This window comes from Natator depressus, chromosome 4 (genome assembly GCF_965152275.1).
Source record: "Natator depressus isolate rNatDep1 chromosome 4, rNatDep2.hap1, whole genome shotgun sequence".
NCBI lineage: Eukaryota > Metazoa > Chordata > Testudines > Cheloniidae > Natator > Natator depressus.
The window spans coordinates 139,566,251-139,589,897 of NC_134237.1; the positions used below are offsets into that span (position 1 = coordinate 139,566,251).

General features: G+C 62.3%; 1 protein-coding gene across 2 annotated transcripts in view; it reads left to right on the plus strand.

Moving 5' to 3' along the window:
• Positions 1-495: 495 nt before the first annotated feature.
• EBF4 (EBF family member 4) overlaps positions 496-23,647 on the plus strand; it is a 96,617-nt gene continuing 73,465 nt past the window's right edge. The window contains exons 1-6 of one of the 2 annotated variants that reach the window (XM_074951985.1): positions 496-753; positions 1,372-1,490; positions 19,975-20,131; positions 21,334-21,397; positions 22,305-22,360; positions 22,717-22,790. In XM_074951985.1, coding sequence (XP_074808086.1) covers positions 496-753; positions 1,372-1,490; positions 19,975-20,131; positions 21,334-21,397; positions 22,305-22,360; positions 22,717-22,790 — 728 coding nt within the window. Of the gene's footprint in view, positions 754-1,341; positions 1,491-19,974; positions 20,132-21,333; positions 21,398-22,304; positions 22,361-22,716; positions 22,791-23,647 lie in introns of those variants that run through there. The other variant, XM_074951986.1, reaches the window with a different exon arrangement.

The window sequence follows — 23,647 nt, forward strand, 5'->3', positions numbered from 1 at the left end:
TCCTTAACCCAGTGGATTTTGGGGGGCCCTTTAACCTGGTGGAGGCTGCGTTGAGGGTCCCTTTAACCTGGTGGATGTGGGGGGCCGCGTTGGGGGTTCCTTTAACCTGGTGGATGTGGGGGGCCGCCTTGGTGGTCCCTTTAACCCAGTGGATTTTGGGGGGCCGCATGGGGGACCCTTTAAACCGGGGGGGCTGCATTGGGGGTCCCTTTAACCTGGTGGATGTGGGGGGGCCGCGTTGGCGGTCCCTTTAACCCGGTGGATTTTGGGGGGCCCTTTAACCCGGTGGATTTTGGGGGGGCCGCCTCGGGGGTCCCGCTCAGCGGGCGGATTCAGGGGCGGCCGCCGGGGGAGCCGCTCCCTGCCCTGGCGCTGCCCCTCGCCCCCCGCCGCCGGCTCGGGGAGGGGCCGCTCCTCCCCGGAATGATGTCAGCCTGCCCGGCTCCGGCCCCGCCGCCCGCCCGCCCTCCCCGGGGAGGAGGCGGCGGCGGCGGCATGGCCCGGGTCGGCCAGGCCGGCAGGGGACCGGGCCGCCCGCGGGCGCAGAGCGGCGGCTCCCCGGGGGCCGGGCCGGCGGCGGCGGCGGCCGGGCGGCTGGTGCTGCTCATGGTTCTCCTGCCCGGCGAGGGGCGGAGGAGCCGCAGCGGCAGGAGGCGGCGGGGAGGCGGCCGGCCCGGCGCCCCGGCCCCGCGGCTCCCCCGGGAGCGCCCGCGGCGGCGGCGGCGGCTGCTGCCCGCTGCCCCCGCCTGGATGGTAACCAGCGCCCCGGCCCCGCGCCTGCATCCCGGCTCCCCGCATCCCTCCGCCGGCCCCATCCCTCCGCCTCCTCCCCGGCCCCGCCGCTGGGATTTCCTGCCCTGCTCTGCTTCCCCTCCCCGCGCGAAGCTGCCCCTCCCCGCTGCTGATTTCCACTTGGCTCCTGCTCCTCTCTCCAACTTCCCTGGACCTCCCACCCCCCCCGAGCACCACCCCTTCGCCGCACTTGGAAACAAACAACCCCAGATGCGGCTTCCCTGGCTGCTGGGCCAGTCGCCCCTGGCACCTGGGGGTCGCCTGGGCTGTTGCTGGGCGGGAGGTGGCCAGGAGGACACTGGCCTGAGCCTGCGCCGGATCCAGAGCCCTGTGTTGCTCTGAGCTGGGATCTGGGATCAGCTGCAGAGCTGGGGGCTGCCTGGGGCTTTGAGGATTCGGACCCCCCGCCCCCTTTTTAAATAGCATTTTCTAGAAGTTTGGCCAAACAAACTTTTGGTGTCCATTGCTTCAGTGGAGCCTGGATTCCTGTCTCCCCCCGGGAGGTGGCCTGGGGGCGCTGAGGGGCGAGCTGATCCCCCCCTTCCCCTTTCAAAGGCGGTTTTGATGTTCTCCATCCAGGAGGGTCTCCCCAGAGGAGGGCTGACCATGAAAGAAGAACCCTTGACCAGTGGACTGACATCCGTAAGGTCCTGGATGCAAAGCACTGGGATCCTGGATGCCAACACCGCAGCCCAGAGGTAAGGGACCAGCCGGCCCCAGCCCTGACACTTCACAGCAGAGCAATCTGTCATGCCACCGCTCTGTGCAGGCGCACACGTCCTCCCAGAGCCAGAGCCCCGAAAGCCAGTCCTGCTGAGTGCTTGCTTCTGTGTGTGGGCATGGTACCTGCCAGACCAGTACACACCTGACCCACAGCTTTATGCTCGAGGGGGAGAGGGTTTATGGAGGAAAGTTGTTAGTTTTATTCTAAATGGCCTCTATTGTTTGAGCTGGTTGGTGAGGAAACGGCCAAAGAAGTAAACTGAGGCTTCCTGGAAGGAGAATTAACGAAGGAATTTCAGACCCCAGGTTTTTTTGTTCTTAGTACATGTTATCCTTCCCTCTTCCCGCCCCCTCAGGTTCGGGAAGGTTAATGTTACCATCGTCTTGTCGACGCGCCGAGCGATGATAAACCATTGAGACCTGTTCTGGTACCAAGGAGACCAGAGAGAGAGAAACGCGCTTTTGGGGGTTGTTCTTAGAGCTGTGCAAACCGTCAGAACTTGCAGAAATATAAATGCTTTCAGATGTATCTCTCCACAGCGTCGAAACGATTTAGATTGGAAGGGACGAGGGAGCTCAGTTGACATGACTTTAAAAAATCGGCGTTGCGTTTCCTTTCCCCAGGCCGCTGGAAAGTGTTTTGAAATTAACACTTCTGGCTGAAACGGCAAAACTCTGTTGCCAAGACAGCTGAGGGTCTCCAAGATGCAGGGAAAATTGTTCCTTTCCCCCCCTCTCCTCCCTTGCCTAACACCCAGAGGGTTGAAACTTCAGATCCATGACTCTAACTGGCCGGGAAAGTTCTCAGGACTGGTAGATGTGTGGGGTTAGGTTGGGTTTGGTTTTTTAATCGGTTGCTTTATTGATGCTCCGTACCAGGCTGATGGATTTCAATGTGGAAATTTAGAAGCGTGGCAGGCTTACTTTTCAGGTTTCTAATGCACAAATAGACACCTCTCTTTGTTGTGTGGGATGGCTACGTCTGTCTACAGTGGACCTGACTTCATCCCCATTAGATTGTTTCCGTACACTGCTAAACAGGAATATGTGAATCCCATGTCTCTGTGCTTGGAGGACATAGATTTGTGCTTCCTTTGATTTAAATTGGTTTTTGTATTGATCTTGAATGTTGCCAAAGCTTTGATTTCTGCTCTCCTTGAGCGTTTATTTTAGTTCAGTTATGCAGAGGGGAAATTGAGATTATGAAAATAATGTGCATTAGATAATATGTAAAGTGTGTGTGTGTGTGTAGATAGATATATAATATGATGTAGCATCTCTGTTGTCTTTCCAACTCACTGTCCAGCTGGCTTTTCACAGAAGAAGGAAAGGTGCTGGAGCGCTTGACTTTAGGCAAAATTCCCTAGCTGGGTATTTTCCTAACCTTCTCTATGAAACAAGAGGCAGTGAACTTGGCCAAACCTTGGTCTAAGCCCTGATCTTAATGTAGCCTCCTTCCCTGCAGCGTGTGACACAGCAGCTCCTTGGGTGTAATGTATCATTTCCCTCCTGCTGTTCTGGACTTGGACACTCACCTCAAACTGTCAAACAAAACTGAAATATCCAGGGTAGAATTGTGGAGGAGACGGTAAAGACCTCTTAGTTCCTGTCTGGTCTATCCCCAAGCAGGCTGTTCCGTTTTCTCTGTTTCCTAATTCTGAGTCTAGGCTAGTTTTAAGCATCAGAAGCAAGCAGGCTGAGCAGGACTTTATCTATTAAATGTATTTTGGGGTGGTGTTTGTGTGGCGATCCCTGGAGAAATTGTAAAGGCTTATTTTAAAACCCTGTGATCATAACCATACAAAAGATCTATCTATCTATCTGTCCCCAAAGGTTACACTGAGATACTTTCTGTGGACCAGATGGCACCAGACAAAGCAGGGTAGATTAGCAGGAATTCTGCCCCATCTCTCTGAAGCACCCCCCAGATTGTGCCCGACACCGGGGAAGAGCAGAAAATCCTTCAAACCCAGCCAGGAGGGCTATGTGCGGGGCACAGAGGAGGGTGGAGCTGGGCTTTCACAGCTGACCTGGGCTAGGTTTCTGGACCTGCACCGTGCCCTGCCTTTCCTCAGTGCTATTGCTAATGCTCGCCATAGGGATCAGCAGCCCCTTCTTCCACTCCTGGGCTTGGTGGGGCCAGTCCACAGAAGCATCTTTTAGGCCAGGCAGCCTTGATGGCTGAGGGAATAACCACCTGCAACGTCAGACACAGCGGCCGCGCTTAGCTAAATTCTGCCCTTGGAGCCGCAGGCCCAGCTCCGATCAGCGGAGAGCGGCCTCTGTGTGTCCGAGGCTGGGTTCTGCCCCGTTAGCACTCCTACAGCGCTTTGCAAACACTGAGCAATTAACCCTCCCAGCCCCCTGCCAGGGAGGGGAGGGGCGAAACTCCGATTGAAAAATAAATACATAACGCGGGCAGAATGGCGTAGGATGAAAGGGGAGATTTATTTTCCCCCTCGCACTGGTTGCAATAACAGACAGAACCAGACGTTCACAGGGAAACTGACAAATTCCAAGATTCCTCCCTGCTTTTCGGGGCTCCCGTATTGCCTAACCCAACAAAAATTATGCTTAGTAAAAGATTTCCAGCCTGGCCTTGTAACCGAACCTTCCCGCTGTCCTGGAGAGGTCAGGTTGAATTCTGAGGTCAGAGGGGGGAGAAGGTTTGCACTTAGACAGGTTTCCTGCAGTACAGAATGTGTGTTGGATTTTGTTCCAGGGATTAACTCCGCTGTCCAAATTAATGCCCCTGGCTAATAATGCTGGCGGGCTCTGCTTGGGGGCGGGGGGTGGGACAATGGGTCCAGAAACACGCAGGAGTTCTTCAAACTGGTGCTGTTAGAAAGACGTCCTGGGAGCGTGAGGCTGTCCTTAACTTCACTGCCTTCTCCTGATCCCCAGGCCCCCTGGCCCAGATCTCCCTTCTGTCAATGTCAGCTGAGGGAATTGATCAAAGGCAGGAACAATTTGAGCTCCTGGCTAATTGCACCTGATGGGGATTTTTTTTCCTTTTAAATCTTTCAACATCCTTTCCCAAGTTGCTTTCCCCCCCCCACCCCAACTCCAAGGGCTGGGTGATTCCCTTTCCCTGACTGAAGAGAAATTTTACCAGGGCAAAATCATGGTTCCCCAGAGTGGGATTTTCAGTCCAGGGTTTGGGTACAGGCGCTAATTAATCCTTAGGGTTTGGAGGATCATGCTTGGCCTTTCCAAATGCACCATTGGGATCCGAGTGCAAGACAATAAGCGATGCATGGAGGGTTGGGGGGGAGAGACGAAATGCATCGGGCCAAACCCTCTGCGAGCGTAAATCAGCAGGGGTCTCTTGACTTCAGTGGAGCTGGTCTGGATCAATTCCCAGGGGCGTGTTCTCTAGCTGGGACTCTTGGGCAGGTGTCCTTGGAGAAGCAGGGCACTGGGATGAGGAGGGCAGGGATGTCACAGAGCTGTGCAGGGCGTGGGGCCGGTGGAGCGGGGCACTGCGGGATGGGGGAGTGGGCAAAGTGGAGGCTGGCACCCCGGGCAGGGAGCGTGCCTTGAGGGGAGACGGGAGGGAGGGGCAGAGCAGTGCCGGGCTGTGCACGGGGAGGGTGAGACACCTGAATTTGTTGCAGTGGAAAAGAACAACATCGCTCCCATATTCAAGCAGATTTAGGCCCTCTACTGATTTACGCCCAGTGAGGATCTGGCCCTGTGGGAAGTGTTATGTCCCCGGGTGGCAGGGAGCAGCTCCCCGAGCACAGCGTCATAGAGCTGGGGTCTAGCCCCGCAGCCGCCTCTATTCCGAGCTGTACACCAGGGGCCTGATCCTGTCTTCCTTGTGTGCTGGGACCCAGGATCGGCCCTCTGGAGAGGGGGCAAAGGCTTCCCGCTCAAGCCCTGGGTGCAGGAGCAAAACGCCCCCCGGCACAAGTCTGGGGTGCTGTGGGTTGAATTAACCCCTTGAGCGCTGAACGAGGCCTGGCCTGCCATTGCCAGGGTCCCCGTCTAATGCTTTCGCTGAGCTGGTTAACCCGGCCTGGCCCCCGGGGTGACCATTGAACACTGTGCATGCTGAAAGCGAGGAGAGCCCCAGCGCCGGGGAGAAACCGGGCCTGATTTCCAGGGGGCAGACCCAGGCCAGCCAAGGAACTAGTCAGGCAGCAGCCTGGGAGCGTATGTACCTCTGGCTGGGCAGTGCCTATCCCAGACCGCCACACGAGAGCCAGGGCACCTGGGGGCCCACTGACCCAGGAGATGGCCTGGAGGCCGCCGGCTTTCCCTGCGGTCCCCCATTCCCACCCTCGTGTCTCCCAATGTCTGTCCTGACCAGATCCAGCCAGCGCCCGCCACGCAGGGGTGGCACACTGGCAGACCCAGGCGTGGATGTGGGCTGCACGCACACGCTCGCTCTCTGCCATCAGGCAGCCGGCGGGGTGCTGCAGTTTGGGTTTGCCCTGGCACATTGCCAGGCTCTTTATGGGAGTTGCTCCTGGGGCTGCTCCGCTTGCGGGCCGGTTATTAAAAGTAAAATCCTGCTAGTCGCCACCTGCAAAGACCCGTTAGATCCCATTCCCCCCCCACCTCACTCCAGCCAATGCAGGATCGTTCCCTCCCACGGGCTCCCAGCAGGAGGATAAAGTCAGTGGAGACCTGGTGACCCGGTGTGGCCATTTGCAGATCCGAAAGGCCAGGGCCCAGCTGGTGTAAATCAGTGGCTCCATCAACTTCTGCTGATTTGCGCTGTCTGGGCTCTGGCCCCTCTCTCCCCCGCCCCTCTCTGGAGTTAACGAAGGAAGAATCTCGGCAGTGTAATTGCCTCACGCCCCTTGTTCCTGGAGGATCCGGGAGTGGAAGCTGGTGCTTTCCTGTAACAGACATTCACTGGTCTTGTTTGCTAGGAAATGCTCTGATTTCCTTTAATAATTAATGGCAGCCGGGCCCGGCACTCAGCGCACCGGGGTCTCCGCAGCGCTGAGAAGAGAAGCAGCCATTAACCGCGTGACGGCTGCCTCGGTCACTCAGAGTTTGCCTGTTTGTTTATTTCTCTCCTCCCCGGCTGTGGGGAAGTGGCGTGGAATTAAAGGCGGGCTTGCGGTCTCCCCAATGGGCAGGGAAAGATCGCGGGCCTGGGTGCCAACTCCCGGGAGCTGGCGACAGGGGTGCCTGTGCCAGGGGATCGTGACACTTCGCGTCAGACTGGACAGAGTGCCAGGACACCTCCCGGGGGGAGCCAGACAGAGGGGAGAGCGGGGGGAATGGGCCAGCGGGTCACTGAATAGGTGCTAGAACATGGGGTGATCGTCCCGAGCCGTCGCTGGGCCATACACGGCACTGCGGCACGCTGGGCGGGGCGGGCGTCGTCGTCATCCCTCCCTTTCCTGCCTCCTGCGCCCACTCGGGAGGGACGTTGTAGCCCGGCCTTCGCCATGGAGGACTCCTCTGCCTTGCTAGCGTGTGCGTGGGTGTTTGGGTCTCTCCAGACGCCTCTGCCCCAGCAAAGCCCCATCGGGGCGGTTTAGCTACGTTTAATTCCAGGCTCTCCTTGGTTAGCGTGGGGAGCAGGGCAGCGAGGTGGCTCGGGGCAGCTCGGAGCCCGGCGGGGCAATCGAGCACTCTCTCTCGTTCGTTGTCTGGCGCGGGATGGGGTCTCTGCTGTGCCCTCGCCCGCTGCGTGCTCCCGGGCCCCGGGGAAGGGTCTGGCTCAGGCAGCCTTTCCGTGCTCGGCCCCAGCGCGCTCCGGCTCCCCTGGTCCTGGCAGCTGCGCGCAGCCCTCCGCCAAATCGGTCCCACCCAGCTGCTCGGGCCAGCTTTCGGACAGGGCCCTCGATGGATTAGCACTGACGCTCGCCTGGCTGCCTGCTCACGTGTGGGCAGCAGGGGCAGGGAAGGCCCCGATCCGGCAGACTGACTCTTGCGAGGCAAGATGTACATGGAGCCCTATGGAGCTAACGAGGCAGCTCCAGGGATCGTGTCACCCGTGGGTGAGAGCGTGTGCAGGGTCAGTGCTGGGGCCCCCCAATCCCGGCCCCTCTAGTCGCGGCTGCCTTATTTCAGGTGAAAAACGAAAGGCGAGGTTGGATTAAAATCCCCCCAACCCAAACAGCAGCAGCAGGGTGATCACTGTGCCGGAAACCTACCAACGCAAAGAGGACGGAGAGAAGCCGGGGGAGGAAGGGAATCGCAGCGAGCGGAGGGAGCCTGGCGCTCAGCACAGGGGGCTGCGTGGCTGGGGGTGGGGAGCAGCCCACCTGTGTTCCCTGCGCTTTATTCGGGAGAAACACTGCAGCTAAACAAGCTTTCTACCTGCGGCGGGGGGTGGGGGGAAGCGATCCAGCTGTCAGCTCTGTTCTCCTCAGCCCCTGGCTGGGAAGAGCCGGGCTCGCTGGCTTCGCAGCAGGGATTGTACAAGGAACCCAAAAGCAAAGGGGAGGCAGCCGTCCGGCGACGGGGGCGACTCTGGAGCGCCCGTGCTCGCCGTACACGGTGCCGGCGCGGGGCTGGAGGACAGAGTCATGGGGCCTGTCGCGCTTTCCTCTCCACTCGCTCTGCTCCCCCCCGGCCTCTCTCACTCCTGCGGGGAGCCGCAGCTCCCCAGGGCAACGCTTGAGCCTTTCAATCCCTCGTGCAAACGGCCTTGAGCCTGAGTCTGGGTCGGCCCCAGGGGCCTCGGCGCGTTCGCCAGCTCTCCTCAGCCATCAGGCAAATCGGCTTCCACAGCCGACCGGCGAGTGAGCTCGCTCGCTTCTGCCAGCCCAGTGCATCCTTCATTTATTTTCTTCTTCCCAAAGGGATCTTTTTAACCATACCCCCCTCCCCCACCCCGGTTATAACCCAAGAGACCCAGCAGTGCTCTGACAAGCCAGAGGTTTCAAGGGACCCCATATGAATATTGGGCTAATCAGGATTCTGGCCAGAAGACTCTGCAGTGAACACCCAGGATGCCCCCAGCCTGGCTTTGAGCATCCCCCAGGGCTGGCTGCCCCGTCTGCACCCCGCTGTTGGAGCTGGTCCAGGGGGCGTGGAGGTGGAAGGCTTTCCCAGGGGGGCCTCACGCAGCGAAGGCTGGTGGGTTTGGCTGGCGGGGGTTTGCCGTCGGTACTGAGCGAGTACTGGAATGGCTTTTCCTGGGACAGTTTGTGTGAACTGCCTCTTGTGTTCCCGCTCGCTGGATGTTTGAGCCCTGTGGTGCTCTAGCTAGGGTACTATCTGCCCCATCTCCATAGTAGCATCACTCTGTGCTGGCTTCATCCTCACGCACCCCTGGGAGCTAGGGCAGGGCCAGTCTCCCCATCGTACCGAGGGGAAACTGAGGCACAGAGTGACTGGCCCACGTTACAAGGACTCTGTGGTGGAGCAGGGAATTGAACGCAGGTCTCTCAAGTCCCCATCCATGACCATCGCCTCGTGGCTGCCCTCCTCTCCCTTCCTAGAGCACGCACGCAGGACACGCTCACATGGATGCTTGCCAGGAGCATGTTCCCAGCCATGAAGCACTCGCTTGGGAGCTCTTGCGCTTTGCCCTGTGTCGTCAGGGGGCTGTCACGTGACCCACAGGCCTAACTTTGGGCAAAGGGGGACGATAGTTGGCTGACAGCTGGTTGAGAATCTGCTGCGGAGGATGCGCGAGCGGGCGGGGGGCCGGCTGCTCTCTGCATGGCCAGGGACAGTCACTAATGAGCCCGGGGGTGGGGAGCGCTTGGCCCAGCTCTGGCTATTGGAAGGTGAGCCAGAGAACAACGGCTGTTCATTCCCTCTGGGGCACCTGGCAATGGCCACTGTCGGCAGACAGGATACTGGGCTAGCTGGACCTTTGGTCTGACCCAGTCTGGTCGCTCTCATGTTCTTATGATAAAGCCGGCGTAGGTCCCTTCCAGTCAATGGAAGCGGGCCCATGGGCATGAGGGCCGAACGGGCGCTGATGAGCTCCAGAGGAGTTTTGCCATTGGTTTGAATGGGAGCAGGATCTGGCCTTTCAGCTACAGTGGGTTTTCCTCTCGGCCGCAGCTTGGAAGGGAGGGAAGGAGCGGCTCTGTTCATGGATCCACCCGCCCGCTTGGCCACTTTGCTGCCCGGGGGCTCGTCTCGCCACGTCCCCTTGAGTTCTAACCTGGCGACATCCTGGCCCGCCCCCAGCTCTGGCCTCCCCGGCCCGCCAGGGGACGAGGGTTACAGACAGGCACCTGGCCTTGGCTGAGCCTCTGCCGACATGTCTGCAAGGGTCTTGGGGCCACTCTGCTGGTGGGGGGGGCACAGAGGGGACCTTTGGCTGAGCCCTGTGGCAGCAGACAGGGCTCCAGGGAGCCCCGTGCCCTTAAAGAAGTCTGGGCTGGATGAATGGCCGGTTTTGTTCAATATCTTCATTAATGATCTGGAGGACGGTGTGGATTGCACCCTCAGCAAGTTTGCAGATGACACTAAACTGGGAGGAGAGGTAGATAGGCTGGAGGGTAGGGATAGGATACAGAGGGCCCTAGACAAATTGGAGGATTGGGCCAAAAGAAATCTGATGAGGTTCAACAAGGACAAGTGCAGAGTCCTGCACTTAGGACGGGAGAATCCCATGCAGCGCTACAGACTAGGGACCGAATGGCTCGGCAGCAGTTCTGCAGAAAAGGACCTAGGGGTGACAGTGGACGAGAAGCTGGATATGAGTCAGCAGTGTGCCCTTGTTGCCAAGAAGGCCAATGGCATTTTGGGGTGTATAAGTAGGGGCATTGCCAGCAGGTCGAGGGACGTGATCGTCCCCCTCTATTCGATATTGGTGAGGCCTCACCTGGAGTACTGTGTCCAGTTTTGGGCCCCACACTACAAGAAGGATGTGGAAAAATTGGAAAGCGTCCAGCGGAGGGCAACAAAAATGATTAGGGGTCTGGAACACATGACTTATGAGGAGAAGCTGCGGGAACTGGGATTGTTTAGTCTGCAGAAGAGAAGAATGAGGGGGGATTTGATAGCTGCTTTTAACTCCCTGAAAGGGGGTTCCAAAGAGGATGGATCTAGATGGTCTCAGTGGTGGCAGATGACAGAACAAGGAGTAATGGTCTCAAGTTGCAGTGGGGGAGGTTTAGGTTGGATATTAGGCAACACTATGTCACCAGGAGGGTGGTGAAGCACTGGAATGCGTTACCTAGGGAGGTGGTGGAATCTCCTTCCTTAGAGATTTTCAAGGTCAGGCTTGACAAAGCCCTGACTGGGATGATTTAGTTGGGGATCGGTCCTGCTTTGAGCCCGGGGTTGGACTAGATGACCTCCTGAGGTCCCTTCCAACCCTGATCTTCTAGGATTCGATGATGGTGCTGTTCACAAGAGATGTACAGCAGCCCGGAGGCTGGAGACACGCGCTGCCCGTGGGCGTCCAGCGGGCTCGCGGAGGACCTGCCCCTGGCAAAGGGCTGTGTAGACGTGCCGAGAGAGACGGGCAGGGGGCTAGGTGGTGTCATGCCCCTCCAGGTGCCCAGTGTCCTCCGGGAGCTGCAGGAGACGGTGGAGCTCCCCGCTGGCCCCGCCTGGGAACGCTGCTCAGTGGTCATGGGTGAGCTGAGTTTGGGAGGGCTCTGCCCAGCTCCTAGAGGCAGCAGCTCTACAGCAGGGGGGCGAGAACTGCCTAGACTTGGGGAGCGGCTCCCCCTGCCCCCCCGAGGGGGCTCCCTGGTTGAGGGCTCTGGGGACACTGTGGGAAAGTGCCCACAGCGTGACTGTGCCCCTCCCTGGCCCAGGGCTATCCTGGCTCCTTAGTCCACCCAGCCCCCGTCTCTGTCTCCAAGGGGAGTGCAGTGGAGCAGGAGGAGAGGGGGCTGGGGGCGGAGAGGACGGCAGCCCCTGGGGGTGATTGCTCGGGGGTCCCTCACCCCGCATGGCCCTTGGCCTGGGACTAGTCGCGGAGCTGCTGAGAGCTCACAGGACTGACAGACAGGCCCAGACGGACAGTCACAGGCTGCCCGTCCCTCTGGGTGGATGCGGGGAGGCGGGTTGCAGTCTGGTGACCCCTGGATGGGCAGGTGAGCCCGGGCATCGCAGGAGTGGGGGGGTTGGTGGCCAGGGCGCAGGCTGAGGTGAGTCTGGGTCTTGCCACAGGGGGCGGGGTGTGTGTATACACACACAGCCGGTTGTGTAGCTCTATGTGTGTGTTTTGGGGGGGAAGGGGAGGGACCCGGACTCCTGGGTTCTGTTCCCAGTTCTGCCACTGATTTGTCGCGGGGCATCAGGTGAGTCACGCCCCCTCACCTTGCCTCAGTGTCCCTGTCTGTACAAGGGGGGCAATGTGCCTGGCTGGGGGGACGGGGGAAGGGCTGTGCGAATTAACTCACTGCTGCCTGTAAAGCGCTCTAAGCCCCCCTCAGGGAAGGAGCCGGAGGTGGGCACCGGGCAGTCAGTATGACCCTCCTGCCAGCTGAGTACGGGGGGGCCCTGGAAATACCCCTGGCACAGGGCAGAGGGGACTGCCTGGGGGCAGGCTGCACCCCTGAGAGACCCCCTCTGTCCCTGTGCAAGGAGCTGTCACACACACACCCACACACACGCACACCCAGAGGGGGCCTGGGCGGCATGGAGCCCTGGGTGTCCACAGGGCAGGCCCAGCGCTGCCAGCTCTCCCCCCGGATGCCCTCCCATGTGGGCTGGTTTCTGTCACTGCTGAGCACGGCTGGATCACAGCAGGTGCCCCCCTGCCCCCGTCCTTAGGGCACTGAGCCCCACAGCACCCCACAAGCCAGGGCTGGTTCTCGGTGGCTCCGTGTTGGGGCTAAGGGGGCCATGCACCTTCGCACTCCTCGCCCTGTGGTGATCAGGGCCCTCACCGGCCTCACCCCCACCTGTGCTCTGCCGCCCCCGCGCCCCCACCCCGGGGGAGTCTCTAGGGGTTGGCTCCAGAGACAGGGTGGGGCCGACAGGGGCTGGGCGTGTAATGTTCTCAGAGCAAGCCCAGCTGGCCAGGGCCCAAGGGCCCAAGCCAGGGGCTCGATGAAACGGGGCGTGGGAAAGCCGCTGGTGCAGGAGGCCTCCTTGGGGACATGACGGTGCCTTCTTTTTAGATATACGATGAAAGAGTCCAGAAAGTGGCGATTCCTCTTGGGAGGGCGAGGGCGGGTCTGTGGGGGGCAGCCCCAGAATAGCTCTGATTCTGGGGTCCGGGGGCGGGAGGGCGGTGGCTGCAGCGTGGTGTGGGGGGAGCCCGGGGCTGGAATAGCAGCGTGTGGGAGTGTTTGGGGGGAGGGGGGTTAGCGATTTGGGACCTGCGTGTCCTTGCTCAGATGTTTCTGTGATCTGGTACATCACGGATTGCATCGCAAGTCTCGTGGTATTTGGTGTGTCTCTCAGAGCCCCTGGAGTCAAGTGATGGGTTTAGAGGAAGGCTTAAATTCACGTGCAGAGTCCGTTTCTGCCCTGCCTGGTTGTGGGGAGGCTTGGAGAGGTGACCCCAAGCAGGCAGAGAGAGGCTGGGGACGGGGGACGGGTTTGATTTTTTTTTAAATCACAAAACATTTTGATTCATGCACAGCTTTTGTCAGTGGGTCTGGCTGGCAGAGAGCTGGTTCCCGGGCTGCAGCTCCGCACCGTCTCTTTGAGGGTTGGGTGTAACCTCCTCGTTACAGGCAGCCAGTCTGAGGATGGGGTTCAGCTGTGTGGGGGGCTCTGCCCTTAGGGGCAAGGCCCTTGTGACAACCTGTAGCCGTGCAGCTCTGACTTCTCTGCTCGCCAAGGCTGCCTGGAACCAGATGGCAGCAGCTGGAGTAGGACTGGGCTCCTCCAGCTTTCAGAGGCACCTGAGCTGCCGGAGAATCTCCGTTAACAGTATAGGGTCCATGACACGCAGCCAGCCACTCTGATCCCCTCCGGTGGAGGCAGGTGGGCACACAACAGCCATGTGCATTGTGGCAGCGTCAGGTGGTGGTGTGGATGTTTCAGGAAGTGCCCAGACGGAGGACACGGACCCAGCCAAGGTGTGGGACGGGGAGCTGTGACCTGATGGACTGTCCGGAGATGGGGCTCCTCCAGATGAATGGGGGTTGATGGGTGGGGAGTCAGAGGGGTCCCTAGGCTGGGGGTTCTGGGCTGGGGCTGGCTGTGCTGCATGAGAACCCCAACATGGATGTTTAGGGGTACACTCACTGGTTCTCTAGCTCCCCCACCTGCAGGGGGGCCAGGACAGCCACAGTCCTGCTGCAAAGGGCTACGGGCTGCTTCCTCCCCTGCCTGTGCGCGCGGGGGCAGGGCCGGGATCCATCGGGGCCGGGGGGGCCGGGAATTGAATGTTGTGAAAGTGAGGGGTTGGTTAACGCTGGCTAGAGTCAGGGGTGAGTTGTGCAAGCTCCCCACACGCAGCCCAGCCAGTGCCCCTCACTCCCGACCTATTGCCCCCTGCTAGCCTAGTCCTGGGATCCCCCCCTGGCTCTGCCAGTGCCCCTCACTCCCGACTCACAGCCCCTGCTAGCCCGGCCCTCCCCCCACACTCCGCTGGTGCCCCTCACTCCTGATCCACAGCCACCTGCTAGCCCGGCCCTGCCCCCCAGCTCTGCTGGTGCCCCTCACCCACAGCCCCCTGCTAGCCTAGTCCTGGGATCCCCTCCCAGCTCTGCCAGTGCCCCTCACTCCCGACTCTCAGCCCCCCCTGGATTTCTGCAAAGTGTGCGGTGATTTTCTGATAGGTCTAAGCCACCTGATTCGGTTCCATGTGGTGACCTGACCCAGAGATGTCAGCAGGTGGGGCGGGGCGCATTCTCTCTGGGGAGCTGGGGCTGGCTGCAGAGGGGGAGCCCTGGGGCTGCCCCATTGACATCAATGGCAAACTCTCACTGGTGTCCAAGGGACAGGCTCAGCCCCTCGGCTATGGAGAGACGGGTCACAGGGGGCACTAGCCCATCCTGCAGGGAGCTGGGCACCCTCGCACCCAGGGCCCTGAAGGCTCCCCACACCCTGTCTGTCTGTCCGTCCAGTCACCGGGGCATCTAGGCTCTGTGGACAGTGGGCTCTGCCCTGGAGGAGCGATACCCTCACCCGGGTACAGCCTGGCAGGCCCCTGCCCCGGGGGGCTTGCCGGGGTGTCAGCCGGGATCCGGCCTCGGGCAAGCACTGAAGGGTCAAGGCAGGGGAGACTTCCCGGTGCACTTCGCAGAAGGGCCAACAGGGGGCAGTGGTTTATCGTCTGTGCTGTGGGTGCGCGGGGCTGGCACCAGGCGCTGGGCAGACGTGCCTGGAGCCTGGCGCCCCCTCGTAGTCCCGTTCCCCCCCCTCAGCCTGGGTGACGGCTGGTCCGGCTGCCCCCCGGCCCCGCTCTGGGCGTGAGGGGAGTTCCGGTAGCCGCCCCGTCCAGGCTGCCAAGGCAGGGTCCGGTGCTGGCGTGGTGGACCCTGGCCCTGCGCGGAGCGAGGCTGAGACCCCCGAACTCATGGCACGTGGGCTCGCCCAGCAGCCGTTAGCCAGGAGCGACTCCCGGACTCGAACCAGCAAACGCGGCACCGGGCGGGGCAGCAGGACACGGCCCCCAGGGAGAGCAGGCGCCACTGCCCCGGAGACGCCCAGGGAGCTCCCTGCTGTCGGCAGAGGGGCCAGGCCGGGGTGCCTGGGCCAGGGCATCCCGGGTCTCTGCACACACAGGCCCAGCCGAGGCTGAATTGCCGGCTCCCTGCGGGGCGGCCAGGGGGCTGGAGTGGGGGCCAGGGCTCTCCGACAGTCCTGTCCTAGCTGTGTGGGGCAGGGGGAGTTTGCCCCACGCCCACCCTCCCGGGGGCTGCACGGATTGCAGCGGAGAGGTGGGTTCAGGAGGGCAGGGCCCAGCAGGCAGCCGCTCAGAGGGGCCGGGGGGGCTCTGGACCTTTGTGTGCTGAGTTATCTGGGGCGGGGCTGCTCTTTGGGGCAGAGACAGGGCGGGGGGGGGGTCTCTCCAGAGCCAGCTGCACAGGGGTCTCCTCAGGCTGCGTCTTTAAACGAACAACCCCCCCGGCCCGTGCACCATACGGGACAGTTACGGCTCCGTCACTCGGGCTCCGAGTCGGCTCCGGCACTGGGAGACGTGGGCAAAGCAGGACGTGAAACCGCCCTGCCTCGCGGCCCTGTCCCCATCCCCGAATGGGAGACGGGGCCAAGAAAGCACACGGAGTAACTCCCCGGCCAGCTGGGACAGCTGGACTCGGTCACAGCCGGCGGGCGCCCGCTCTTTGATCACGGGACGTGAGGAATTATTCCTGATCTATATTTCCCTCGGCATCGTCCCCCCGATCCGCTGTGTGCGCCGCAGGCCTAGATCCAGGGCCAGATCCTGCTCTCAGGCACACCCAGAGAATCGAGAGCGCTGCCGTGGCTCCAGCCCTCGCCCGGGTACCTGAGGGCAGCGTCTGCCCCGCTGCGTATGACGTGGGCCCGCGGGATCGCCGTAGTGGGGCAGCCTGGGGGGGGGGGGCAGTTGTGGTTGGACATATCCCTTGGGGTTTCCTCACGTGACATCATCTTTAACTAAAGACGACTCTTTCATCCCTGGAGACTCCCGGCCAGTCCTGGTGGGTTGGCACCCCCTGGCAGAGCCGGCTCAGATGCAGACCACGTGGGTACCCCTGGCAAGGGGCGAATGCAGCGGACAGGGGTTTGTCGTGGATCTGGCACTGTTTGGGGGTTTGCTCGGAGCTCCTGCTCTCGGCGGCAGGGTTACAAGGGAACCCAGCTTCTGTTTTCCTAGCTCTCAGCGTGGCAGAGAAAAGCCCTGGCCGTGTGACCCCAGCACGACCTCCAGCCTCCGAAACCGGAAGGCAGAAAAAACCGGCAGGGAGTTTTGGTGCCCGGCTGGTGATTTTTGAACACTCGGGCTTGTCAGCACTGTGGGTTCCCCCCATTCGTGCAGGTAGTCCACGCCGACCCCTGTGCATGCCGACGGGAGGGACTGGAGCAGAGGCCCCTCTGCAATCTGTTGGCTAGACAAATCTCCACTCCCTGCCCTAAGCTGTTGTGTAGCAGTGCTGGGTGCTGTTAAACAGCTGCCGCGCCCTGTTTCAGAGGTGGCTGCATTTTGGTGGTAGGTGAAGTGATTCGTGTGTGTGTAAAGGCTGCAAAGCCTTCTGGGATCTGCCGGGGTGTGAGGCGTTGTCTGACGGGCAGACGTGGTTGTGGCTAAACAGCTTCTGAAAGCGTCATGGTGCCGGCAGGGGCTTGGTAAACAGCGTGAAATTGGTCAGTTGTTTCCGTAGCTTCTGGTACCCCAGGGCTGGCTGACTGGAAGGCCGGGGCTGCAGTTCACACCAAGGGACCCAAGCCCCTCCCAGGAGCAAAGCAATACGGGGCGTCTCCTCCCAGTGCCCATTGGCGTGATCCATGTTCTACTCAAACCATGCCGCGGAAGGGGGGGCTGCTCTGCATCTAGGCACAAACCAACCCCTTTGTGCCGGTCGCTGGTGATTTCGAAGGGGGGCACTGGCAGAGCTGCAATCTCAGGGGAGGGGTCTGTGCAGTGCCCGGCATGATGGGGGCCCCAATTTCGGGGGAGAGTCTGTGCAGTGCCCAGTGTGACAGGGCCCCCGATCTCAAAGGGGGGGGGGCGGTGTCTGTGCAGTCCCTGGCACAACGGGGGCCCTGATCTCAGGGGAGGGTCTGGGCGGCGCCAGCGCGACGGGGGCCCTGGTCTCAGGGGGGGTCGGTGGGAGCCTCTGGCAGGACTGAATAGAAAAGGTGATACCCCACCAATACGTCATGCTCCTTGATCATGTGCCCGTGGCCAGAGAACAGCACGCAGGGGATAAAACAGGCCCGATGGGGGGGCTCTGGCAGAGCTGGGGGGTGGCCAAGCCTAGACTAGCCGGGGGGATGGGGGTACCTGTGGACCGCACTTAGCTCCCCACGACCCAGTCCCGTGACGACGAGGAAAGGATTGGCATTTTCAAAAGCAGCTAATGAGAGACGCAGGATGCCACCGGCTCTGGCGCCATGGGGCCCTTTCCCTGGGCCGTGGGCAGCCCCCTCTTCCAGCCCTGCCCCAGGCCCTTTGGCTTGCTGGGCAGCGTCTGGGCCATGGGGACTTTGGAGCTCACTGCTCCAGGTTTCCGAACCCTAAGGGAGCTCCCCGGGGTTGGTCACGTCTGCAGGTTTCCTGGCGGGTCTTTTGGCCGGTCACTGTGCCCGGGCTGGCTGCCCCAATGGCCCTGCGGCTCTCTCGGGTCCCTCGCCAGGTGGGAGCCTTGGACATTTACCCTCCGGGGGTGGAATCCTGCATCTCTCCCACCCCTCGCCCGGCCCCGGGCTACAGCCCCCGCGTACCCGCCCCACATACTGGCAGGTCTGACCGGGCTCTGGTGGTTCCTCCCGTCGGGAGCTGTGACCAAACCCCCGTCTTCACACCGATGCTGCGTGGGGCCGAACGCAGGAGACAAGGGGCTGTAGCAGCTGCCAGCTGCACCCACGTCTGCCTGGCCCAAGGCATCCGTGCCATGACCAGGTGACCACATGCCCTGCACCAGCTACCACAGAGCCACTCCGGTGCCCTCCCAGCCCCATCTTCGGTACTCCTGTGACGGGTTCCCAGGGTGCCACCTGGAACTGGGGTACCACTGAGCCCTCTGACCCACCAGCCTGAGCTCCCTCTCACCCTGGGCTGCTGTGACGATGTCCGAACCCCTCCAGGCTTCACACAGGTGGGGACACACCCAGCTGCAGTTACACACAGGCCCTCTAACTACCAGCTTCCCAGCCTAGGACCCAGAGCAGTACTGTCCTGCCCTGGTCAAATCTGGCCAGTATATGGGTTTAACACCCGGTCCGCCTCTCCCTCAGTGTGAAGAGAACAACGCACACTTGTGGTAACCATGCAGAGATTTTCCCCAAGCACTCCAGTCAAAGCTCACGGGTTTGGATTAAAACTGAAAATAAGTTTATTAACTACAGAAGGATAGATTTTAGGTGATTATAAGTGATAGCAAACAGATCAAAGCAGGTTACCTAGCAAATAAACAAAACCGCAAACTGAGCATAACACACTCCATCGATAGGAGATGAATTAGCAAATTCTCACCCTGAGTGATAAACAGGCTGGCAGATTCCTAAGGCACAAGCTGCCTTGGCTCTGCAGCTTGGGTTTCTCAGGTTTTCATACACAGGCTACACATCCCTCGAGCCTGGGACCATCAATTCTCCCCGTTCAGTCCTTGCCCCTCAGGTGTTTTCAGGCGCGTTGTTGTAGGGAGAGTGAGGTACCCTCGTGATCTCATTGTCCCCTTTTTATATCTTCTCCCCACTTGCTGGAAGCTCTTTTGCTGGGACCTGGGTCAAGCAGTTCCCGTTGTGGAGCGCTGTCTCTGAGAGGTTTCTGTTGTACACAGTTCCTGAGGTAATCCTGGTGCTTGTGTGTCTTTCCCGAGTGAGCCATTAACGTTGTTTGGCCCTTTGTACGGTTGTACCTGAAAGGCTGCTTGTGGGTGTTTTCAGCCTCACAACACATTCCAGTAACACATACAGAGCCAAACTCCATAACTTCACACACAACGGTAGCGCATACCGTCCAACGAGATACGACTGTCTAGCAGACCAAGACTTTTAGAGTGACACCTCACAAGGCAGACTTTGTACAAAACATGTCCTAATTACATGCCAGTGGTGAATATTGGGGTGCTCTGGTGGTTGGTGCTCTGCTGGAAAAGCCAGGGCTGCCAGGCCTTGGGGCAGGATGTACCGTGTCTAGCCAGGCAGGGGGAGCTCAGCCATGTGTTCTGGCTTCTTCGACATGCCTCAGCAATGGCCACTGGGCTCTCCTGGGCTCTCTCCCACCCTGGTTCTGGATGCAGGCTCGTGGCAGGGGGCTGTGGTGGTCTCTGGGGGCCCGTTCACTCAGGGCAGCTGTGGTGGGTGTGGGGGGAGAAGCCTCTATCACTACCAGAGCCTCAGCCTCAGCTGCATCATACTCACCAGCCACGCATTGGTTAAGTCAGGCCTCGGCCGCGCTAGGTGCTGCATGGGGCAGACGCAGCCCATGCACCTCCCGCCTTGTGGCCAGGGTCTGTGTAGCCCCGATGGGCGCGCGGGGGGGGGTGAGGCGGACGACGGAGCCCAGGCTGTGCTCGGGAGAGGAAGGGTGGGCCCAGCGGGCGGGGAGACCCACTCGCTAGGACTGTGGGTGTCTGGGAGTAGTGTCGCTCCAGCTGTAACGTATCCACCGCCGGCAGCGAGGTGCCTGGACGCCCTGGGGAGGGGGCCGGCCAGGGTGTTTCTCTGCAGCCGGCGTTGGGCCAAGGCAGAGCAGGGAGCTGTGGGGCAGCCAGGGGGACAGGGTTGGACCGGGTGGGGCCTGTGAGGGGCAGTGCAGGGAGCTGGGGGGCAGCGAGGGGGAGGGGGTCTGAGCAGGCAGGGCCTGCGAGGGGGAGCCCAGGGGTCCCGGGGGGAGCCGGGCGGGGGAGGCTGGTGGAGCCCGCGACAGGGACACCGGGCGCTGGGAGCGAGGGGTGGGCACGGCTGGGGGGGCCCGGCGGGCATCTGGCACTCAGCACCCTGCGCTCTCCCTTGCAGTGGGGTGGGCCTGGCCCGCGCCCATTTCGAGAAGCAGCCGCCCTCCAACCTGCGGAAATCCAACTTCTTCCACTTCGTGCTGGCCATGTACGACCGGCAGGGGCAGCCCGTGGAGATCGAGCGCACCTCCTTCATCGACTTCGTGGAGAAGGACAGGGTGAGAGCCCGCCCTGCCCCCTCCTTGTGGCCAGCGTTGCCCCCGCCCCCTCCCCATGGCCAGCCCTGTCCCCACCCTGGCCCCGCTCCTGTCCCATGGTCAGCCCCGCCTCCGCCCTATGCCGCACCCCCACCCCATGGCCTACCCCACCCCCGTTGGGGTTGCCAGGTGTCTGGTTTTCGACCTGAACGCCTGGTCGAAAGGGGACCCCAGCGGCTGCGGGCAGCACTGCTGACCAGGCCGTAAGAAGTCCAGCTGGCGGTGCAGCGAGTCTAAGGCAGCTCCCTGCCTGCCCTAGCTCTGCGCGGCTCCCGGAAGCAGTGGCATGTCCCCCTCCGGCTCCTAGGCCTAGGGGCAGCCAGTGGGCTCCATGCGCTGCCCCTCCCCAAGCGCCGGCTCTGCAGCGCCCATTGGCCAGGAACCATGGCCAATGGGAGCTGTGGGGGCGGCGCCTGCGAACAGGGCAGCGTGCAGAGCCGCCTGGCCGTGCTTCTGCATAGGTGCCGGAGGGGGGACATGCCGCCGCTTTCGGGAGCAGCTTGAAGTAAGCGCTGCCCGAAGCCCTTACCCTCCCCCCATCCCCTCACACCCCAGCCCCCTGCCCAGCCCTGATCCACCTCCCACCCTCCAAATCCCTCGGTCCCAGCCTGGAGCCCCCTCCTGCACCGCAAATTGCTCATCCCTGGCCCCACACCAGAGCCTGCACCCCCAGCCCAGAGCCTGTACCCCCCCACACCCCAACTCCTTGCCTCAGCCCGGAGCCCCCTCCTGCACTCCACACCCCTCATCTCCAGCCCCACCCCTGAGCCCCAGCCGGAGCCTTCACCCCCCCACGCACCCCAACCCCCTGAGCCAGCCCAGTGAAAATGAGCGAACGCATAAGGGTGGGGAGAGTGAGCAAGTGAGGGGGGGGATAGAATGAGTGGGGAGTCCAGCCCCAGCCTCCCGCTCAGACCAATCCCCCAAGGGGGCCGAGACCCCCCCCAGACTCACATCACGGGCGGGGGACCCTGTGCAGCCGGCAGATCCTCAGCCCATCCCACCCCGTCCGCCTGCGTGGTGGAGGCCACGCCAGCTCGGGCGGGGGCGGGGGCTGGAGGGGGGGGCAGATAGCCGTGTCCCAGGTACCCCGGAGGAGGGGCAGGGCCAAGGGCTCGGCTCCCTGCGAACGGCCAACGTCGACCTGCTGTCTCCCTCCCCAGGAGCAGAACGGTGAGAAAACCAACAACGGCATCCACTACCGCCTGCAACTGCTGTACAGCAATGGTAGGGGCTGGGGGGCTGCGGGGCCGGGGGGCTGCGGGGCGGGGGCCTGGGAGACAGGGGCTGCGTTGCAGGGGGGCGGGGGGCAGGGATTATGGGGCCAGGGGACTATGGGGGATGGGGGCTACAGAGCAGGGGGGCTGCAGGGCCGGGGGCTACAGGGAAGGGGGGCTGCGGGGCCGGGGGCTACGGGGCAGGGGGGCTGTGGGCCCGGGGGCCTGGGAGACAGGGGCTGCTTTGCAGGGGGGCAGGGATTATGGGGCCAGGGGACTATGGGGGATGGGGGGATGGGGGCTACAGAGCAGGGGGGCTGCGGGGGCAGGGGGCCGGTGGCAGGGGTTATGGGGCTGGGGGTCAGGAGTCCGGGGAGCAGAGGGGTGGGGGGCAGGGGTTATGGGGCTAGGGGACTATGGGGGATGGGGGCTACAGAGCAGGGGGGCTGTGGGGCCAGGGGCTGGGGGTCAGGGGGCTTGGGAGCAGGGGCTAGGGGCCCAGGGGGCTAGGGGGCTGGAGGGCAGGAGGCTGTGGGATCAGGAAGTTTTGGGGCCGGGGCCTCAGCACCATGAATGGCACCCAGGACTGACTCCCTGCCGCAGCCCAGCGCCTGCGGTCCCATCCCCCTCTCCTGTGTGCCCTGCCTCCAGAGGGGCCGGATGGGTCTCCTGCCTCCCCATCGATGTGCCGAGCTGCACGTTCTCAGCTGCTGAACTCCCCGGACAGTGGCCTAGAACTACAGGGGAAATAGCATCGCCTGGGGGGGTCCTGGAGTATGCGGGGGCTGCGGGTCGGGAGTGAGGGGCACCGGCAGAGCTGTGGGTTGGGGGGAGCCCAGGGCTGGGATAACGGGGGGCTGCGGGTCGGGAGTGAGGGATCAGTGGCCAGGTGAGAATGTCTCCTCTCCCCCGCGCAGGGCTGCGGACGGAGCAGGATCTCTACGTGCGGCTCATCGACTCCATGTCCAAGCAGGTAACGCTGCCAGCTGGGGACAGTGCAGGGGGAGGCTTGGTCCGGGCTGGGGGCTGGGGGTTCAGACCGGGTCACCCCCCACCCCTCCCAGTAAATCCTGTGCCGCTGAGGTGCCACCCAGCCCCCGCCGGGCCTGCATCTCGGGCCTTCTTCTGCCCCCAGGGCTTCCCCCGCAGCACCCGTGTCCTTCCCCGCGGCCCGCCGGCCGGGCAGCTCCCGGTCTGCTCCCTTCCCGCGGGGGCTGTGAGAGGCTTGGTGCCGGGTCCGAGCCGCCCCCCAGCCGGTGCCCGTTGCGATCAGAGACCCCACGGGCTGCGCGCTGGCAGAGCCCCTCACCCGGCGCTCTCTCCCGCCAGGCCATCATCTACGAGGGGCAGGACAAAAACCCCGAGATGTGCCGCGTGCTGCTGACCCACGAGATCATGTGCAGGTAGGTGCCGGGCTCTGCCGCGGGGCCGGCGGGGCAGCGAGAGTGCGCAGGGGCCACGGCCCCGCACGGCCCCCGTCCAGCCACTCGCGCGGCCGCAGGAGCCGGCCTGCGGGCCCAGCACGCACTGCGCAGGCCGCCGGTGGGGGGCACTGCCAGCCCGTTCTGCCGGGGCCCGGCGCACTGGCCGCAGCCGCCCTCCTCTCTCCGGCTCAGCGTTCCCACCGCGGTGCCCCCGGGGGCGCCCCGGGCGGGGCGGGAACGCAGGGCACCTGCCGAGGGCGGTGGAGGCAGAGCCGGGGCTGGGTTGTTGGGCGCTGTCACGGAGTCCCCGGGCGAGGCTCCGGAATGGCTCCTTACCGAGCCAGGCCGGACTCTGGGGCAGTCTCCTCTCGGGGAGCAGCCTGTCTGCAGGACACACAGCTCCCCCGGCTCCACCTTCCTGGGCCTGACCTCGGAGCATTCAGCCTCCTCTGCCCCTCCGTGTGCTTCCTACAGCGAGTCCGCTCAGGCAGGGTCCTGGGGAAGCCAGAGGGTCCTGCCCCCCAACTTCGCAGTCAGACGTGACTCTCAGCCAGCCAGTAAAACAGAAGGTTTATTAGACAACAGGAACATGGTCTAAACCAGAGCTTGCAGGTGCAGAGAACAGGACCCCTCAGCTGGGTCCAGTTTGGGGGGCAGTGAGCCAGACCACCATGTCTGCCCTTCACTCCATGTCCCAGCCGGCCTCAAACTGAAACTCCCTCCAGCCCCTCCTCCTCTGGGCTTTGTCCCTTTCCCGGGCCAGGAAGTCACCTGATTCCTTTGTTCTCCAACCCTTTAGCTCTCACCTTGCAGAGGGGAAGGGCCCAGGCCATCAG